The sequence below is a fragment of the Podarcis vaucheri genome, assembly GCF_965113315.1.
Source record: "Podarcis vaucheri genome assembly, chromosome: 1".
NCBI lineage: Eukaryota > Metazoa > Chordata > Lepidosauria > Squamata > Lacertidae > Podarcis > Podarcis vaucheri.
Window position 1 is genome coordinate 71,609,102 of NC_138759.1, and position 20,667 is coordinate 71,629,768.

General features: G+C 42.6%; 2 protein-coding genes across 7 annotated transcripts; one reads left to right on the forward strand and one right to left on the reverse strand.

Annotated features, from left to right (window-relative positions):
- Nucleotides 1-320: 320 nt before the first annotated feature.
- On the forward strand, nucleotides 321-9,003 carry LOC309515989 (uncharacterized protein C11orf16 homolog). Of its 2 annotated transcripts, none has more exons than XM_082194388.1 (6): nucleotides 321-392; nucleotides 3,247-3,431; nucleotides 3,748-3,910; nucleotides 6,336-6,561; nucleotides 7,137-7,802; nucleotides 8,282-9,003. In XM_082194388.1, the coding sequence occupies exons 2-6, from the start codon at nucleotides 3,265-3,267 to the stop codon at nucleotides 8,491-8,493; spliced, it is 1,434 nt and encodes a 477-aa protein (XP_082050514.1). In that variant the 5' UTR covers nucleotides 321-392; nucleotides 3,247-3,264; the 3' UTR covers nucleotides 8,494-9,003. The 2 variants fall into 2 exon arrangements, with proteins under 2 accessions (XP_082050514.1, XP_082050515.1); XM_082194389.1 differs by having other exon boundaries at nucleotides 3,790-3,910.
- AKIP1 (A-kinase interacting protein 1) lies at nucleotides 7,594-19,483 on the reverse strand. 5 transcript variants are annotated; one of them, XM_082195302.1, is made up of 8 exons: nucleotides 19,272-19,478; nucleotides 17,344-17,495; nucleotides 14,971-15,012; nucleotides 13,233-13,316; nucleotides 11,650-11,763; nucleotides 11,008-11,103; nucleotides 9,359-9,512; nucleotides 7,594-7,729 (listed from the first exon to the last, which is right to left on the reverse strand). In XM_082195302.1, exons 2-7 carry the CDS (start codon nucleotides 17,479-17,481, stop codon nucleotides 9,384-9,386), a joined length of 603 nt encoding a protein of 200 aa, XP_082051428.1. In that variant the 5' UTR covers nucleotides 17,482-17,495; nucleotides 19,272-19,478; the 3' UTR covers nucleotides 7,594-7,729; nucleotides 9,359-9,383. The 5 variants fall into 5 exon arrangements, with proteins under 5 accessions (XP_082051428.1, XP_082051427.1, XP_082051430.1 ...); XM_082195301.1 differs by lacking the exon at nucleotides 7,594-7,729 and having other exon boundaries at nucleotides 9,129-9,512; nucleotides 19,272-19,477; XM_082195304.1 differs by lacking the exons at nucleotides 7,594-7,729; nucleotides 19,272-19,478 and adding an exon at nucleotides 18,846-19,175 and having other exon boundaries at nucleotides 9,129-9,512; nucleotides 17,344-17,491.
- Between the last annotated feature and the right edge of the window lie 1,184 nt (nucleotides 19,484-20,667).

The window sequence follows — 20,667 nt, forward strand, 5'->3', positions numbered from 1 at the left end:
AGTGGTGCTTCGGGTTAAGAACAGTTTCAGGTTAAGAATAGACCTCCAGAACGAATTAAGTTCTTAACCCGAGGTACTGCTGTATTTCTTTTCATTAGACTTGAGCATTCTCTGGACAATCTTCATTTTACCCTTGCCATTTTTCTTTTTTCAGTATTTAGTGTCACTGAGTTTAGAAATAAGATGTACCTGAGAAAACATTCACAGCTGATATTCACACACTATGAATGTGTGTGTGTGTGTGTTTCACACATTCTGTACTATCAGACACAAGTTCCTGTTTGCAGTGGCTCTATAGCAACCTGCTTAGAAACAGAAAACAGCAGAGAGGTGCCGTATTGTTGAAGTCAAGCCAACTGAAAGATCCCAGCATTTAGTACTGCAAGCATCTGGTGAGTTCTAATTACTATTTTAGCAAATCAATGGACTGAAGAGTTTTAGGTTTGCCTCCCCCTTGCTGGTTTAGTTGGTAGATGGCTTCAATTTACTTGGTAGATTTGGGTATATATTTGGTGCTATTTGTGTTACTGTAATAGAGAAGCATTAAAAATAATATTTATTTCCAATGGATGGTAACTTAGTAAGTTCTACTGAATTCAATAGAACAGGTAAGTGTGCATAAGATAGCAGCCCTACACTTGAATAAACAAATTGTTTACTGCTGTAAGTTGTTTTAAATAGTTCTAAATGTGTTTTACTGCTTCTTTGCACCTTGTGACTTTCAAATGAAGGGCAGGTAATAAAGAAATAAGAAAAAAAACTACCTCACACTTCCTTCAGTATGTACAAAGATTATCTGCTATAACTTTTGGAATATGCTAATTGATTTACATGTGATATACTGTAATCGATTAATAGCAAGAAAGCAGGTGTAAATTTTATTTATTTGGTTGACAGGCCTAGTTAGAATAAAATAGAAGTGAGGCACAGATAATATAGGCCTTGATTAGGTATGCTTGAATTAGCATGTCAGCAGTATACAGTTTCCAGGTGATTTGATGTCTTAATGATTGCACAGTTGCTACATATTTTCTCAAGGGAGTCCTTCTGTTAGAGGTGAGCCCTGTCTCCCAGCCCTCAAACCTCTTTTGTTTTTGTTTTTACTCCTGGGAAATGCTAAAACAGTTAACCAACAAAATAATAAGCACATGATGAGCACTCTCAAAAACACCCATCTCCTTTTTAATGCTGACACCCATAATCAAGTCAGATTGTATCAATCTCTGAAGCGCTACAAAATCTTTTTGCCAGCATGCCTGATAAATGCCTGGCATTTATTGTCACGTTGCAAATCTTACCTTGACAGCCGCAGAGTAAGTTCTCTCTTCACGTGCCATTTCTCTGTATGATCATTCCCTTGTTGCAAGAAGGCAGTGATTATGAAGCACAAGAGAACACAGAACGGATCAAAATATTTTCCCACCATAATTTTGCATGTTTTTAATGGAACAACTTTTTCTAAACCTATTTCAACTATGGAAGCATTACCTGAGGTGTTTTCTGAATCATGAGGTACTTTGGGAGCACAACCTATACAGTGGTACCTCGGGTTACATACACTTCAGGTTACATATGCTTCAGGTTACACACTCCGCTAACCCAGAAATAGTGCTTCTGGTTAAGAACTTTGCTTCAGGATGAGAACAGAAATCGGGCTCCAGTGGCGCGGTGGCAGCAGGAGGCCCCATTAGCTAAAGTGGTGTTTCAGGTTAAGAACAGTTTCAGGTTAAGAACGGACCTCCGGAACGAATTAAGTACTTAACCTGAGGTACCACTGTATAAACATTTTCCTATGTTTCTGGTTAGGTTATGGAGTGCACAAAGGTAAGCAGGGAGAATGTTTTCTCTTGGCTATAACCTGTATTTGATTGCCTTATTAATAGATTTGATTTGTCTAATCCCCATACCAACCTCTAATGTGATATGCAGAGATGTGGGAAATGTTTCTGGAAAAACAGGCACATTGCAACTGACAACGGCAAACTGACCATACAGGTTGCAAAATCCTACTTACACCAATAACCTAGTTGTCCCACCAGCAATGTAGATGGTTGAGGATCATCTTGAGTAGAACCCCTGTGTTAGGTGGCTAACCCCCATTCTGGAGACCTGATCTGGCTCTCAAGCAAATCTTCCTCCCTCTGCGCCACCCCAACTCCACTGATTTTGGCAACAGCAGCAAAAAGGATACATAGTGCTGTTCTGGACAAAAAGATTTAAACTTCTCCACCAAGCTCAGAGAATTTGAGACCTATGCAAAAATGCACATCCATTGTTGTTGTTGTTTGGTCCAAACTGTGTGGTGTGTACTTACTACTTCCACGCTACATTGGTTTTTTTTTCTGCATTACATAAAAAGTTGCTGTATTTCATAAAAAATTCACAATACAAACCTATGCATGTCTATTCAGAAGCAAGCACCACTGGGATATATTGCCATGTGAGTGTGTCTACAACTGCAGCTTCATTTATACTGAAGTGGTGGGTATTTTCCACACATTTTCTTGCACTTGAACTGAATTAATAATCACATAGAGATTTATTAATAATAATAATAATTATTGAATTCATATACCGCCCTATACCCAGAGGTCTCAGGGCGGTTCACAGAATAAAAACCAAAAAGTCTACCAGTAGACTTTCATATACCTTCTTCCCTTCTTCTCCCTTGCAATTCCAGGAATTGCACATTCAAACATAATCTTAAATGCTGTATTTAGCGGGGAATCCTAAATCCTTTAAAAAAGAGCACAGTATTGCAACTGACAAACAGTGATATTGTTCTGCGGGATGGCAGCCAGGAAATGGAGATGGGGGCTCTTTAAAATGTAAGACCATACAAATGTAGACACCAAATGGGGATTATCAAGTTATTGTTGTTGATGCTGCTGCTGTTATTTTGGACAGTGCTGCTAGCCCTATAGCAATGTCAGTTTTGCTCACCACCTTCAAATCCCAAGCAGAACTCAGCCATTCCTCACAATTGTGCTTTTGTAAAAAGTTGGTCCAGATAAAGAATTTAATTCCTTACCAGTAGTTAGTACTTTCAACTCTATTCCCATTCAATGTAAGACGTTAGGGTCTGATTCATAACTGTTGCAGATGACATTCAGGAGAAATCTCCAAAGCTATGAGCTTGAGCAGTGGCAGCAATTACTGTTATGTCATGGTGACATGTTTTCCTCCTTCAGAATACTTAATGTGCCTTATGGGGTGATTGCTTTTTCCCCTTTTCTTTTTTAGTAGGGAAATACTTCAAAAGGAATGGATGGCTGTGCCTGGTTCTCTTTGCCGTACCACAGTCATTGCTGTGCAATGCTAGCACCAGCTAAACCTGTGCATAGCAGCTTCACAGCTAACCCAAGTTCCACCTGCACTGGTGCCATTTCAGCACATCCTGCCTGTGTTGCTAGACCGCTCATCACAACAAGGTAATAAAAAGTGTGTATGGGGGTGGGCAGACTAAAGTTGAAGAGTTCAAACAAGAGCTGCATTTTGAAATGCCAGCTCTCTCATATGCAAATTCCAATCCAGTGTTCAGTTATAGATGTTGCATTGTAGATACATCTCTGGATTTTTCAAGTGGGGCGAGGGGTATTGTTGATGCGAAAACAGGGGTACAGAAGTATAATACTCCTGAGGTAAAACTTTGGCATCTGCATCAAGGTTCCAGCTGTTGTAGATGAAGTAGCTTTTCTTGTCATGTGTAGATAAAACAAGCATTAACACTTTCTCTGTTATTTGAAGGTGTTTACATTTCGGCCACTGCCTCCATTTCCCTCCTCTTAGAGCATGTGAGGCAGTAAAAAACTTGGAGAGATCCTTGGACACTGTTGACATTCCTGTTTTGGCAAGAAGAGAAACTGATGGTTATTATTATCCTGGCACAATAATAAAAGCTATTATAGAGGCAAGTTGCTGTATGATTTTTTTCTGGCATGTGTAGATGAGACATTAATAATTCACCCCAGAATCTTTATGGATTCTGCTAAAGGTGTCAGATTCTGGGCAAGGGGTGTATGTCAATCACAACTGCTGCATTCAACGGAAGTTGGTGTCTGCCTCATTTTGATGGAGAAAAAAAACTCTTTAATATTAGTGGCATCCTTCCCTCCTTTTACCTGCTCAATAATTGGGAATTCTGATGGATCATGAGGACCACTCTCTAGCCATTTATTGCACGGAGTTGCTACAATTTGTATTTGAAAATTGTGTCACATTACCACCAAGCTTTCAGCCCCATTTGACAACCACTTTCCCATATTTTCAGAAATTCTTAGATTTCATTTGACTTGTCTGAGGTCCATTTTGCATGAGACCTACTGCTGCCAAGGTCACAACTACACCATCCATTTACAGTACATGCTGTTCCCCTCAAAGAATCCTGGGAAATGTAGTTTACGCCTCATGGACCTACAATTCCCAGCATCCTTAACAAACTACCATTGCCAAAATTCTTAGTTTAGAGAAAGCTATGTGCTTGAAATGTGTGGTGTGGCTGTGACCCAAGTCTCTGTCCAACTTGTTGGCACAGGTTTTCTTGAGTGTGTGTTTTTTAAACCTTCCTGCCAAGTGTATCTGGAGATTTATGCTGTTTGGGGACAATATCCCATCCGTTGTTATGAGTAAACGGATGGACATTATACTTGCTGGAAATGTCTTAGCGTGTTAATATATATAAACTTGACACTTTTTGTCCTCTGTACACAGGAAAAACAACCTTCAATTCATTAGCTGTTAGCACTTGAAATTAAAAAAAATTGTTGTGCTGTTTTTGAAGTGCAAGAAAAAGGCAAGGCTGTTTATCAAAGTTTCTGGAAGACTGACAAATTTGAAATGCCTGGTATTCAGCATGTAGTGGGAGTGACTGGCAATAATATATTTTTGTTTTGTAGTGTTTGATCCCTTTCATTACACAACATGGTGGCCACTTATGCATTGCTAAAAAAAAGAGGATTTTTTTATTAAAAGGACAAAATGTGATTAGCATAAAAATTGCATATGCTTATTTATACATATAGGTGCAGATGAGGAAATACTGGGAAGAATTCAACATTGTACTATGTTGATAATACTTTCAGGACAAGCTTGCCAGACAGAACAATCCCCCACTCCTCCCTCCTCATGCTATTATAGGGGTGCTCCCAATCCCCCCCGAGTCAATTTGGGGAGCACAGGCAGAACACAGGTGAGAGAGATGAGGGAAAGCCCCATTGTACAAATCTAAGTCACTGCGCAGGCTTCCACCGATGGGACTCATTAACTGAATGCCATCAGATGAATGTAATGTAAAAATAAATTCCATATATCTCACCGTAATGGGGGAAACTGCGACCTATGTCCCAGCTCAGTCTTTGGTTCAGGTCCTATCTGTTGATGGCCAACTTCAAGGCTCCAGTTCTTCCTTCTAATGGTTCTTTAATCTTTAAACCAAACTTAGACCAAAGGACACTTTTAAGTAGAGGCTGCCTGTCCTTTGATAAGTCCTTCAATTAGAGGACTGCTCTCTGTAACATAGGAAATGCGGCCAACCCAATACACACAGAGATGTGCCCACTGCATGGGCGTAACCAGGATTTTTGTTAGGGTGGAGAACCTCAGTTAGCTATGTATTTTTATTGATTATGGGGGGGGAGCTGCCCCTCCCTGTACCCCGTTGGCTATACCCATAGCCTACTGTAATGCTGCTCTCTGGAAATTAATAGGGGAGCCATTGTAGGCAGGTGAACCCCACATGCATTTTGCAATTCCTAAAGTTGTTTTCAACGGTTGGAACCCAGGAAGCTGCCTTATACCAGATTAGACTATTGTTCATTTAGCCCAATACTCTTTACTCTTGGCTGGCAGTAGCTGCCTAAGGTCTCATTCGGAGGTCTTCCATACCATCTATTAGCTAATTCTTTTAAACTGGATTTCTGCCTGCAAAGTGCATCTTCTTCCACTGAGCTTCATCTGTTTAGCATTTTATTATGAACTTGCCCTTTGAGAATACAGTTTTTTTCAGGCATGCCAGCTGAACAGCGGCATGTTTTCTACCTCAAGTTAAGAGCAAAAGGTGGTTGTTGTTTTTTTGGTATAGTATTATTTTCTACGGCTTTAGTTAAATTGTTTTTCTTGTTATCTTGCCACCCTGATCAACTTTTTAAAAACCATGCATGAAAAGACACAAGCTTAACGTTTTCCTCCAGCATCAAAAACTTTGTACTAACATGGCCAGCATCCTGCATCCCCCCCCCCTTCATTTCCTAAGCTATCATAGATGTGAATGCTGATTATTTCATGACTAAAGCTTGTTAGTTTTTCATTTTAATTCCCCATCTTGTTTCTGGCACCAGGGTGAGAAAAGAACCTTTCTTGTACAGTTTGCCAAGTCATTTGGACTGAGTGAGGACACAACATGTGTGCAAGAAACAGCCAGCAGTGACATGTTTGAGTGTGTGAATGGAATGAGGCATTCCATACTGCCAGGTGATAAAGTGCTGGCACCCTGGGAGCCACAGCAAAAAAGATATGGCCCTGGCACTACCATCCAAGGCATGGAAACCAGGGATCCCTTGAGAGGTAAAACCCAATTTGTTTATTTTTTAACATGAGCCAGTAGCTGAACTAGCTTTTTGTGTGTATATGTATAATATAGCCCTGAACATAGGAAGTGCAGTATGCTCCTGTGGTTTTCATTTACTCTTCGTATTTCATTTACTATTAAATTATGCATATGGTGGAAAAACACTGCTTATGTCAAAGCTCTGGTGAATAGTTTTTTAAAACCCTCAAACAGGTATTTAATTATTATGCATACTTTCTAGACTGGAATATAAAGACCACCCTTTTGTGGCTACATAATCAGATTGATTTAAACTGACAAACTATTATTAATCAGATTGATTTAAACTGACAAACTATTATTAGCATTAGCTTTGCTCCTTTGGGAAGAAGGGCAGAATAGATTTTTTAAAATATTTTATTTAGACAATTAAGCATTAAGATATATACATGTAAAAGATCACATACAGAAACAAACAAACAATAAAAACACCACAGCCCCAGTCCCTTTCTTAAAATTAGGATAGAAATTTAATAAATAAATTGAGGAGAGTGATGACTTTCCCCAGTTTATATTTTTCTCTTCAAAACAGGGAAAGAAGATGAAGAAATTATAGTCAGCTTCTGGAATGGCAAGAAAGCCAAAGTCCCACTGGGTGTAGCCCTGTGGATTTCCCCAGTGCAGTGGGAGAGGATTGTGGAGATGATCCGGATGCCCCTTACCAGCAGGAAAGCATCTGAAAGGCAACTCCAAAGACCCGGTCACTACAGTGGCTCATGTAGGGCTATAACAGGCTCCATGCATGGATGTGCTGTAGGTGGCCTCTGCCGGCTCCAGAGGCCATGTTGCTCTTTCATCTCCCCTTGCTCCAGGTGCTTTCAACACACATGCTCATTCCTTGGACATCCACAGTACGCTTCCTGCTGCTGCCCTAAATACAGTGGCTGCTGGTGGCCGCCCTCTTTAACTGAACCATCCCAGAGAAATGTTGAAGAAGAGTTCAGCAGCAAACCATTACTGGCAGTGGAAGGGCCTCCAAAGGAAGAACCAGCCACTGTTGTGTCCAGCTCCTCTTCTTCTTCATGCTCCTCCAGTTCCAGAAGTGGTACAGAAACAGGTTTGACCAAGACCACAATGGTAGATCATGCAGTGAACACGGATTCTAGTCTTTTTGAAAAGCCCAAGCTGCAAGAAATCAGGAGACCTTGTTGGAAATACTGGAAGAGAAGCCATCCCAGCTCTCATCATAACAGCCACGGTACACAATATTTCCTTTGAATGAGCTTCAAAGTGGAAGGTAGAAGAGTGTCAAAAACTACCTGGCATTATCATACTGGTTGAGGTGAACAGCTATACTGAGATTGTTTTTTCTGCTAATGGTATCACAGATACTAACATACTTGGGGATTTCTGGTTTGTTAACTGTGTGTTTGTTTGTTTGTTTTGTGTGTGTGTGTGTAGATGAAAAGCACTTGAGCTTTTTTTTATTTTTACAATCAAGTGGTGTATAAATTTTATGAAATAATTTGCATGAAGTAGAAATATATATTGAGTCAAATCGTGAGCCAAAACCCCCCACAGTTGTCTCCAATTGCCTTAACAGAAGAGAGGGATGTTGAAATAATAAATCATGAGGGGGGGACCCCAAAAACACTCGGTTCCCTATTTCATACCTTGTTTAATTATTTTGTCTTCGTCTAACTACTCACAAATTAAGTGTTATACTATCATGTATAGGAACCAATTATACTTTGGACAGCACCTGCAGAAAGGAAAGATCCGAAACCAAAGCAGTTCCTTATATGGATCCGTCCCCAACTGCACTGATCAACCACAGTGCCATGTTTGAAACTATTGAACAGTCTCCTCGAAGGCAACTTACTGTGAAGGAAGTCTTGGGTCACAAAGACGTCAAACCATCCTCAGGAGGAGAGCAAGGAACACAGTAAAAAAGAAAAGAAAAAAACCACCCTCCACTGAAAGCATATGCTTGTTTTTAGTTCTACTTTTTTGTGGGTCCACAAGAATATATTAAGAGATTTAGGATAATGATGTTGGATCATTAGCATCTAATAAATTATATATATGGTAATTTCCCCAGCAAATTAACAAGTGTTCTCTTGTTTTAACACTGGATGGGCCCTAGAGGAGATCAGTGCATCTAACCACAGTACAACAGAAAATTCAAATATATTTTGAAGTAACTGTTTTTGGACTTTCGGGACCAGCCAGGTTAACAAAAAGGGAAGTTGTTGTTGTTGTTGTTTAGTCATTTAGTCGTGTCCGACTCTTCGTGACCCCATGGCCCAGAGCAAGCCAGGCACTCCTGTCTTTCACTGCCTCTCGCAGTTTGGTCAAACTCATGTTTTCCAAATGAATAAATATGCTCTGTTAGCAGCAAAGCATTTTAGTTTAGGATTCGACCACCAATATCTGTGACTGACTAAATGGTGCACTCTGCGGTTACCTGGAACTATGTAACTAAATAAGACTCCCCTTTCTATTCTGTTAATTTCATTTCAATAGCCTCTGCCATTACATTAGCAGTTCCTTCGGAAAGGCAAATGACAAAGAATTTAAAGTCTTTTCAAAAACATTTACACTTTTAAATTTATTGTTTACAAGGCATTGCATAGTATAAAAGTGAAAATACACATGATTCAAGTTAGGGCAAATGTGAACAAAGTTGCTCACTATAATATACAGACAGCATAAAACCTGAGATCATATTTAATTATATAGGGTAAATAGCCTGAGAAAATTTTATTTAAAAAGTGACACTTGAAAGACACCAAAATCTATTTCATTTGTTACCTTGATGAAACAGAAAGACTATCTGTCATAAATCAAAGGTCAAATTTACGCTTTCTCCTGACCGAACGTCTACCAGATGTGTTTGTTTGACTGTGTTGTCATACGAAGAGGCAGAGACTGTGTAGGTGCCAGGAGAAACTTCAATGTAGATATCCTGAATATAAAATATACATGTCAAGATTTTTCAAATCAAAACCCCATTCATGTTCTTATGCTAAATAGCTCCAACTACTAAAATAAATGTTTAACTATTTGGACAAAAAAATCTCTCATCAAATTTCTTAACCACAGCATATGAATGCAAAGATGCAAAACTCAACTTGTCCTAGAAGACAACTGACAAGACCAAGAATGCTGGTGGTGAAAGAGGAAGAGTGGCAGCTCTGAGATGCTTAGACAACATTTGGTACCCTTGCCCTTGTGGTAACACAAAGGGATGCCATCCCCTTGGCTGACTGGTGAAGTGGGTTGCTCAATGAAGTGTTGTCACTTTAGGTGAGAGCTATGGGTGAGGCTGAATGTGAAAAGACACCTCTGGGTGAAAGCAGGGTATCTGGAGAGCAGCTGTCCAGGTGAGAGCATGACCAGTGGTTGGAGGGAGAGGCTCCCAAGCATAAGTCAGGTGAATTGTATGGTTGGGTGGGGTATTTGGTGTCTGGATAACTGTAAGGACCCCTCCTCTTGTAAGATGTGCTGGTGGTGGTATGAGATTTATATTTTTACATACTGCATAACCAGAGGGTGACTTATTGATTGGTTGTGTTTGGAAGTTTCCAAGGCACTTTGTGGACAAAATTGCCTGCCTTCAAGACTTAGGACACCACAGTAACATCTCTGAGTGATGTGCCTGACACACCATCTAGTCAGCTTTTGTGGATCAGCTTGAGCTTGAGAATGTGGACTAAAGTAAAGTTCAGCTGGCCAAGTGCCCCCTTGACCTTTGTCCATCATTGCTTCCTTTGAGATAGCCAGGTGTGTGTGTGTGTGTGTGTGTGTGTGTGTATATATAGAGGTGAGTCCATAATGTGATAAATGTAGGACTACCATGCCCTGAACAATTTTGGTCCAGAGAGAAAACCTTCTCCCATACAGACCTGCATGGTTACTATGATCTAATAAAGTCTTCCTGGTTGTGCCACAGCCTGCTGAGGGCCATCCTGTAGCAAAAAAGGGGAGGGCCTTTTCTGTTATGGTGCCCACCCTTTGGAACAGGGCCCTCCCTACTGTACTTGGGCTTCCAGCACCTGAAAAAAATACATATGTTCTCCCAGACCTTTGCAGCTCATTAATACCAGATTGCTGTGTTTGTCCCGTAAGACTCCTGTGGCTATTGCTCTAAACGACTAAACAACCACCACCTTTTTTTAAATGTAAGACAATATAAAGAAGTTATAAATAAATAAAATTTTAAAATGAAATTACTGTAGCTAACAAAGAATTCTGATTATTTTCAGGAGCTGATGGAGCTGGGAGGGGAAGTCACCATGGATTGTGTTTGTGGGTTCCTCCATGTAAAAACCAAGACCATTTCTTTCATTCCAGAAGCACTACGCATTCTAATTTATCGAGCAATTGAATGCCTGTGCACCCTGCACAGATAAAAACAAAACCCACAAAAACCTTAAAATGTTAAGTGAACTTATACTTGCTTTTATTTTATGTTCAGCATTCTCTGCTGGAATTAAAGCAGCTGTATCTGTATCAGGACAACCAGGTTCTTCCACTATTGGGACATTTTTACTTTCCTAGAGAGAGCAGATATAGTTTATGGAATCTCAAGCTGGATGTGACCAAGTTCAGCCTATCCACCAGCCTCAAGCAAACAGACCTAATCCAAACCAGCACAAAGCAAGTATCAAGAAGGCGCCTGTAGCAGCTTTAGAGGCATACTTGGGGGGGGGGGCAGGGGGGCAGACTGGGGACGGCGCTTACTGCGGGGCCTGCAGAGTGCCCGAGCCTCTCCTGGGAAGGATAATTCTGGAAGGATAGGATAATACAGTAGGAAGATGTCCACAGGAGGAGATGTCCATACTGATAACAAAATGCCCCTTAAGGCAATGCTGGAAAATTATTCCAAATAAATTACAAATTTATATGTCATTTAGAAGATTAGCAGAGGCTTGGTTGAAGCGGCATCAAGAGACTCCTTTGAGTAAGCTGACCCTTGGACAACATATCTTTGCTTAAAATAGGGATGGCTAACCTGTGGCCCTCAAGGTGTAATTTGGGGGCTGGGGGCTGCAGTTTAGCCATTCCTAGCTTAAAAGGAGAATTATGTTCAGTACACTCACCTCATTTTCAAATGCCTTTAGCAAGTTTTCAGATGACTCCCTGCTGTGGTATCTGAATATATGTGCAACTTCGTACTCTTTGAACTGAAATGGTGGTACGCAACAGTAATAGTTCTGGAATAGAGTTGAAGAAAATATTACTAAACCAAGAAGTATGTGTGGCGCTAAAATAATGAAATGTCTTAATGTGGGCCTGCCCCATGAAGATGTGAGCAACAATTCCCTCGTCTCTGCTGCCACCAGAAGGACAAATGTGAAAGGACTTTGTCAGACAGAAATGCCTGTGTTTGGTACTGTAAATCAGGGGTTAGGAACCTGTGGCCTTCCAGATGTTGCTGGACTACAGCTGCCACCATCCTTGACTATTGGCCATGCTGGCCAGGACTGATGGGAGTTGGAGTCCAAAAACATCTACAGGGTCACAGCTTTCCCATTTCTGCTGTAAATAAGATGACTAACTCCTCCTCCCGCATTCTACTTTATGTGGTTGGATCCCTTTCCTGACAATGGGAAATTGGGATGTCCCTTGATTCATATTTGGCCAACGCTAATCGCTGCCCTCAGAGCAAGTGCTGGGAAGTGTTGGAGTAATTAAATAAGTGTAGAAATTGGTACTGTGAAGTCAGAAGAAGCCCACAACCTTAAGAAATGTCAAAATGAAAGCCCTGCCAATAACCCCACAAAAGTTACTAGCTTGCAAAGAAACTTAACAGCCTGTTTCTCCATGTTGGCCATGGAGGCAGGAAATCCCAGAAATGCAGGCTTCAGCTCTCAGCAGGATAGTAAGAAAAAGCTTGCCTCTTCTGCCAAGCTGGCCAGTGGAGGGGCAGATTGCTCCATTCCTCTTCTGCTAGCCCACTGTGGTCCCATGCTGACTAGGAGAAAGTGTCTTTCCTCTTTCTACAGCTATCACAGTAGCTATACAGGCTATCAGAGGAGGAACAGGCTGATCTTGCATTGACTTTCTAGCTGCAAGAGCCTTGTTAAATACAAGGCTGAAATAAAATATGCCTGAATGTCGGCTTGAAAGTGTGTGGTCACCACCTGGTGAAATCTCAGAAGTCTCAGGGAAGATGGAGGGCTAGCTAGGTAGGGTTCAATACTAAGCATGGCTCCTTACCCCTCCTCTTTCGTGTTAGACATGATAAATGATTTATGGGAATGGGGAAATCCTGAACATTTCCACCCTGTCAAAGGGATCTCTGAGGAAGCTGACAAAGATACTCATGGAACAGAATCCAGATTTGCTTGATGGCGATTTTGTGTTCCTTCAGCCCATTGAGTTTTGATAATTCAACACAGTATAAACTAGTATTTCCTAAAATGCAGTTGCAATAAAGCCTTCATATGGCTTGCTGGTAGAATTCATGCTTTGCACGCACAAGGTGTCAGATTCAATATCCGGGTGGAGAGACCCCTGCCTAAATCCCTGGAGAGCCACTGCCAGTCGGTGAACACAGTACTGAGTTACATCGACCAATGGTATGTAAGGCAGCTTCCTATGTCCCTAATAGTTGTCACTCAAGCTTCTGTACTTGACTCCCAGCACAGCAGTCATTGCTTCCATCTCAAGAACCATTTACCTCGCATTCTGCTGAGATGCGGCCCATGTGGTCAGCAACAGAAGCAAAAGCAGCAGCAAGACATGCATCTTCATCCTCGCCTTCCTGTTTCCATGAAACAAAATGTCCTGTCACTATGAAAACAATGGGAAATATACAGCCCAAAAGCGCAACACAGCGGTTGTGTTTGCATGTCATTTTTTATACTTACAGATAGGTAGCCGTGTTGGTCTGCCATAGTCAAAATAAAAGAATTCCTTCCAGTAGCACCTTAAAGACCAACTAAGTTAGTTCTTGGTATGAGCTTTCGTGTGCATGCACACTTCTTCAGTTACCAGGTATCTTCAGGTATCTGAAGAAGTGTGCATGCACACGAAAGCTCATACCAAGAACTAACTTAGTTGGTCTTTAAGGTGCTACTGGAAGGAATTCTTTTATTTTTTATACTGAAATCTCCATAATAAATTATAGTTTACTGTGACAGCAACAAGTCATAGCAAGCCTCAGGCTTGAGTTCCCCTCTCCATTATCGTCCACCACTGTAGAATGAAAACTTTCGCTTTGGTTTTCATTAACTACAGTTTAGTGTTCTGTCTATGCTGTTGGATCTACTTGCAAGTCTATTCACACATACACATGAGCCTGTATTTTACACATATATTCACAGAGGCACAGCATTGGAGATCTTTAATCTAGAGAAAATTGCCCACCACGGTGGTGACAATTTAGAAATACTGCCTTGCTTACTTGGAAAAATGATCGAGAACCAACAAATATTGTCAAAATGAATATGAAATGTTTTCTTTTCACGAAATGGTTGGCAGTGAGTTAAATGATTTTCATAGAATCATAGAGTTGGAATAGACCACAAGGGCCATCGAGTCCAACCCCCTGCCAAGCAGCTTGGAAGTATCAATACAATAGAGAAATGTAGAATAGCAAGATGGCTAGTTGTTAAAAAAAAAGTTACAGGCTACCAAAAGCTGCCTGATCTATAAATTCATATAGTGGTACCTCGGGTTACATACGCTTCAGGTTACAGACTCCGCTAACCCAGAAATAGTGCTTCAGGTTAAGAACTTTGCTTCAGGATGAGAACAGAAATTGAGCAGCGGCGGCGGCACGGCAGCAGCGGGAGGCCCCATTAGCTAAAGTGGTGCTTCAGGTTAAGAACAGTTTCAGGTTAAGAACAGAGCTCCGGAACGAATTAAGTACTTAACCCGAGGTACCACTGTATTGGTATTACTGAGCTAGGTGAAGATGGGAGGAGAAGAATTTGCCTTGCATGGAGCAGGTGCTAAGAAACCAGCTGAGTTGCAGTGGAATCCTAAGCCCCCAAAGGGAAAAGCTGAAATGCAAAAGACTGGGTGCTGGTTAATGCAAGTATTAGAAGACGGCAAGATTAAGGAAATGAGAAAACTAGAGATTGGAAAGAGAAGACACTAATAATCACTTCTCATGAGGAAGGAAAAGTAAAGAGAAGTGATTTCTAAAGTTTCACCATGACTTGTGGTGGCATGGTTGTAACTGAACCCAAGGTTCTTTGTAGTGTAATCAATTCATTTGGGTGGTGAGCCCTTTATAAGCAGAAGGTGAAAACTTGCATGTTTTCCTCTATCCTCTGAAAGGACACAGTTGGCGCAGGATGTGCTGGGGTGACTGAAGGTAGGCAAGCCTTCATAGGGAGTGCTGATTCCAACCCTAGCTTCCTTAGATTCTAGTTAATAAAGTTTCAAAAACAGAAAAAGGCATTACTTACATGATATGTAGCATTGGCTGTTGCTTTCCACGATGCTCCTGACTAATCCAAAGAAAATAAACACAGATGAGAGGCAGGTAAACAGGGAGAAAAGGCAAGGGAAAGGTCAAATATGGCCCCTGAAGGCATCCAAGTATTACAGCAGGCATGAAACACAGGGTTTGTGGACATATTTTGGATCTGTAAGATGTCCAGTTATTGGAAACAGGTTTTCTGGCATTAGCTCTAACACAATGGGCAATTGCTTTAATAACAGTTCTGGACAGAAGGAACATTTTGTTGTTGTTGTTTAGTAGTGTCCGACTCTTCGTGACCCCATGGAAGGAACATTAGATGCTAGTTAACAGAATCACTACTAAACATATCAATGTGTTTCCCTAAATGGAGGTCATGAGAGGTCTCTGGGTAATCAGAACTCACATGGAGTATCCCTCATGAGGGAAGACAGTGGCACATTCCCAGGAAATGCATATTTAGACTTAATCCAATTACAGGTGGGAGATGATGGAAAAACCCTCAGGGCCAAAAAGGAGCATATGCTTACATTAGATATAGCAAGAAACTAGTTAGGCTTGCAGCTATGTCATCATCAAAATCCTTCCTATGCACAGCTGCTACTATAGGAAGATATCCTGTTTAAACCAATGCTTCTGTCTCTGTTACTTTGCAATGGCAACACGCTCATTGCTCAGAGCAAAACCAAAATAGACACAGGGCTCCAGGGCATATGCTGAGTTTCAACTGATCTGAGCTAAACCTTAAACTGTGGTTATTTTAACTATATTTTCTTGAAACAAACAGGCTTCATAGGGTCTGAAGCCACATAAGGCTTGTGTTTGCTCAGTGCCTGGATGGGTGACTACTTGGAAAACACATGAACACTGCTTTGGGTTCCGTGGCTTAAGAGAGGCAGGATATATCTCTACGAAAACAAACTGTGGTTTGAAGTTTCAGACAAACCAGTTAAGCTTAACCACAGGTTGCCAGGGTTCTGATAACATGATGAACCACAGTTGCTCACGGACAGTAGCAAAAGATTCTGAACTACTCCTTGCAGCTCTTTATCCAATATCTGAGGATTATTATAAGCTATTATCAAGTGCTTCCTGCAGCTATCCAATCAAGAGTTATGGAAGAATTCTGTTCTTTTGCTCACCCACCCTGCCTTGACTTCATGCACATCAAGGGTTATGATGAAACACTACAAATCCTCTAAAGGGGTAGCATGACATTTTTACATTTTAGTTATACAGAGAGATTTTCATTTCAGTTCCATTTCTGGTATTGAAAAAATCCTCTTAATTTCTGAAGTAAAGAGAACATTTGAGCAGTTTCTTTTGGATTATTGCTGCTTCAGAGAAGATTTCAGTCTTGTACAGTTTGCTGTGGACTGAGTATGTGTCATTTTAACAAATGAAACAACAACAACTGTTTGCCTCCCATTTGGTTTTACCTGACATTTTCTGTCTTATTCAGAGTCCCACGTCTAACAAATGGCAGGCAAAAATAACTTGCTTGATGATTCAAGAAAGAAAATGTGGGCAAAAAGGTAACAGGTAAAGGAAAACACAGATGGCACATGAAATAATGTTTTACATACCTACATGCAGGGTGAACCTTTGAGAAAAGGCAGTATCTACAGTGACAATTATATTTAGCAATCTTTGTAATGAGCCAAGTAGCACCCCCTGTTCAGTTATACAAGCAATCTTGTAAGATACACAACAGAAGCAGACAAGGCCTTATCATCTGGAACCAGAATAACCAGCTGTTGCTGGACTCCAACTCCATCAGCCCCAGGCAGCAAGGCCAATGGCTGGGGATAATCGGAACAATGGGAACCCCAAAGAATCATTAGATGACACCAGAGTCGGATCAGCTATTAGGCAGGGTGAGGTCGCTGCCTCAGGTGGCAAAGCCCCCGAAGCAAGCCCATCAGCGCAGATTTCAGGCAAGATCACATCCACTTTGGGCGAGACCTCACCCAAAATCTTGCACAGCATGCAAGAGCTCACTCAAAATCAGCACGATCTTGCCTGAAATGGGCTATAATGGATGTGGTGCTTCTTTGCCAGCAGATGGAACAGGGTGCGCAGTAGCAGTTATGGTGTCGTCGTCAGTGGCAAGGTGGCACTTCCCATTTTGCCTCAAGTGGCAAAACTGGATGCACCACCCCTGGGTAACGTCGTCTAATCTCTTTGTTGGTACATCTGGAGTGAAACCGAGCTCTTAACCATAGTGGGCCAGCAGTACGCTGAGGACATTCAGCTCTGTTTAGGTATTATTACAACTTACTCACAATGGAACTGCAGCTTCTCGGTAGCATTAAAAGGTTCAGGTATGGAAGCAGCTGCCTTTGGTTACAGTACTTACCTGAAAAGCCCTCCTTTCAAATGTAGCAGGCAATGGCCAGTTCAATTTCCGTGTTCTTGCCCGCTCCAGAACTTCCTGGGCCAGTGTTGCTGTGCGCTGCATGCGATAACGGTTCAAGCTTATTTCTTGGGACTCCATTTCTTGTGTCCTGACTTTAAATAAAATATATAGCTCAATGAATTTCTTCAGGCAGTCACAAACAAACACGCTAACCAAAAAGAGAGGGAGGAGATCAATAACAAAACTACATTTCCTAGCCATCTCTCCAAAGATTACCCAAAAGCTGCCATGCTCATTTACTGAAGCCCACAACCCTGCAGCCCCTCTCCATTGGGAGGGGGGACATAGGCTGGCATTTTAATGCCAAGAAGATCATCTGGAGGCTTCAAAATGCTTCCATGCATGAGGAGCCCCACTCCCACACCAAATACCGTCTGAAAGCACCTGCTCATGCTGCTTATCATTCCCACTCACCTCTCCTTTGCCTGTTAAGCAAGAAGGCAGCAGTGATGAGGCGGAGGAGGGGAGCTAGTGGCAATGACCTGGTTCAGGTGCAATGCAAAGTGCTGGTTTAGCATTATATGAAGGAGTCTTGGGCAAGCATGGTCTCCCTTCCTCTGCCCTCCCCTGGTGCAGCTGTGGGATGACTTCTGCTTTTAATTCACCATTGTTTACTGTTACATCCAGTGCCTAAACTGTAGCTAGCTTTAACTGTACTTTAGGAAAAGAAGACTTCACAAGCCAACATAATTAAGACAAACAACACTTTGTCTGGGTTGACAGAGCATTACAATCTTGCCCTCACAACCATGCCCAAGGAAGATCGGGGAGAGCTTGTTCACATAACATTAAGCCACAGTGTTATATGCTTTGTGCAATGCAATCGGTGGCATTATGTCACCATTATGTCACCACACTATGTGTGGCCCTGCAAGCCAATGAGGGGGAGGAGAAGAGAAGGTAACACACATCACACAAATGATACCTTGCAAGTATGCAAATGATACAGGGCAAGTAGAGGTGACTATATCTCAGCTTAATAAGTCAATATATAAGTAAACCTCTTGCCTCCCCCCACCTGCCCCTTCACAGGATGAGCATTCAAACTGGGAAGCTATACCTTTCAGTTTCAAAACAAGCCTGGGCACTAAATAAGTTGATTTAATATCCTGGATTGTTTCAGCACTAGGACTTACAGGGTGCTTCCAGCAGGGGGCTAAATACTGTAAGAGAGATATTGGCAACAGGTTTGTTCTTCTTTTTTAGAAAAACTTATCAGATTTTTACCAGAAATTGTATATTCAGGTTCAATTGGGGAGGGTTAGGAATACAGACCGGCCTTTTGATGACATCACCACCTGGATGCTGCAAGAAAAAGAAAAAAAGCGCTTCCGTGCACAAGCAGCACCACTCCCACCCAAAGCACACCTCTGGAAGCACCTAGTTTCCCTATTTAGACCAAAAAAAGAGGGCACGTGTGGCTTTTGGATTTGATTACTCACCCTACAAAAGAAAAAGGAATAGTCTCGTTCTTATCTCAGCTTATTAAGCGAAGGCATGATAAATAATCCAAAGCGGGCAACGTTACATACAGTGGCGCACCCTGCAAAGCGAGAGCACAAATAAAAGCAATGCTCGTGCTTCCCTCTCGCGCCGCGGGAAGAGGAGCGACTTTATTTGCTTGTGCGCTATTTCCACTTATAGACCGCTCCGTGACCCAAAAGACCTCGAAGCGGCTTAAGCGATTAACACCCTCATCACCCCCAGCTGGGTTGGCGGGAGTTGGTTGTCCAGCACACGCGGAGGGCGCCAGGTTGGGGGAAGGCGCGGTTCACCAGACCCTCCCGAGGGGAGCCTTCCTCTCCTGCGCGCGCGCTCCGCTGAGAAGGCGCACATGCTCCCTCTACCGGCAGGCTGGGGGAACTCACCGTCAGCCGTACTTCCTGGGGGAACTCGGCAATGAGCGGTGATAACTGAGCCGATCCTCCCGCGCGAAGCCCCCGCTTCCCTTTTAGAGCGTCAGCGGCCAAAGGAGCAGCCGGTGACGTCACCGAGCAGCCGCTCTCCTTTTCTACGAGCTTCTAACGGCGGCGAGCGGGTGTCCCGGTTTAGCGGGCGGCGCTGCGTCACAAAGGGCGTGCGTGACGACCCGCCTTTTTCCTCCCGGAGGGTGACCTCCGTAAAGCGGGAGTTCTGCTGCCGCTGGCTCGGTGGAACCCGGCGGGACTCGCTTCTGAGCAAACACGCGTGGGGCGGCGATCGTGTGCACGCGCCATTCAGAAGCGTGTCCCGAGTCAGCGGGAAGGCTGGAAAAGAGCCTTTGCACGCGTACCGGGGAGCAAGCCCCGTTGGCTTTCACTGGACTTGCTTCTGAGTAAACGTAGTAGTAGTAGTAGTAGTAGTAGTAGTAGTTTGGATTTGATATCCCGCTTTATCACTACCCGAAGGAGTCTCAAGGCGGCTAACATTCTCCTTTCCCTTCCTCCCCCACAACAAACACTCTGTGAGGTGAGTGGGGCTGAGAGACTTCAAAGAAGCGTGACTGGCCCAAGGTCACCCAGCAGCTGCAGGTGGAGGAGCGGAGACGCGTTCCCCAGATTACGAGTCTACCACTCTTAACCGCTACATCACACTGGCTCTCAAGAAAAATGAAGTCTTCAAGAAAAGTTGAAGTCTTCAAGAAAAATGAAGACTGCTTGCATTGCCCAAATCCCCCCCCCCTTTCTCATGAGTGATGGGCTCAGGCAGGTCTCAAATACTGTCACAAAGAAGGGAACGTGCATAGAGCTCTGCTGCGGATGTCCGCAATGGGCACCGAGAAAGGATCCACTTGTTACATTCTACAGTGGTACCTCAGGTTAAGTACTTAATTCGTTCCGGAGGTCTGTACTTAACCTGAAACTGTTCTTAACCTGAAGCACCACTTTAGCTAATGGGGCCTCCTGCTGCCGCCGCGAGCATAATTTTTGTTCTCATCCTGAGGCAAAGTTCTTAACCTGAAGCACTATTTCTGGGTTAGTGGAGTCTGTAACCTGAAGCCTATGTAACCCGAGGTACCACTGTATATGTGGCAGTGTTCCCTGGGTGTGCTGCAGAGCAGCTGGTTTCTCTTTAGGTCACATTCACACCACAGCTTTCCCAAGGAAGCTTGAGAACTGTAGGATGCTGAGATTTGTAGCTCTGTTACAAGTCTACAGTTCCCAGTGTTATTTGCAAGAAGCCATGACTTTTTATGGGATATAAATGTGCTTTAGGTGTAGGGTGTGGGTGTCACCTTGCATCACAATCCTAGGCATGTTTACTCCAAAATTCCACCCTTGTTGA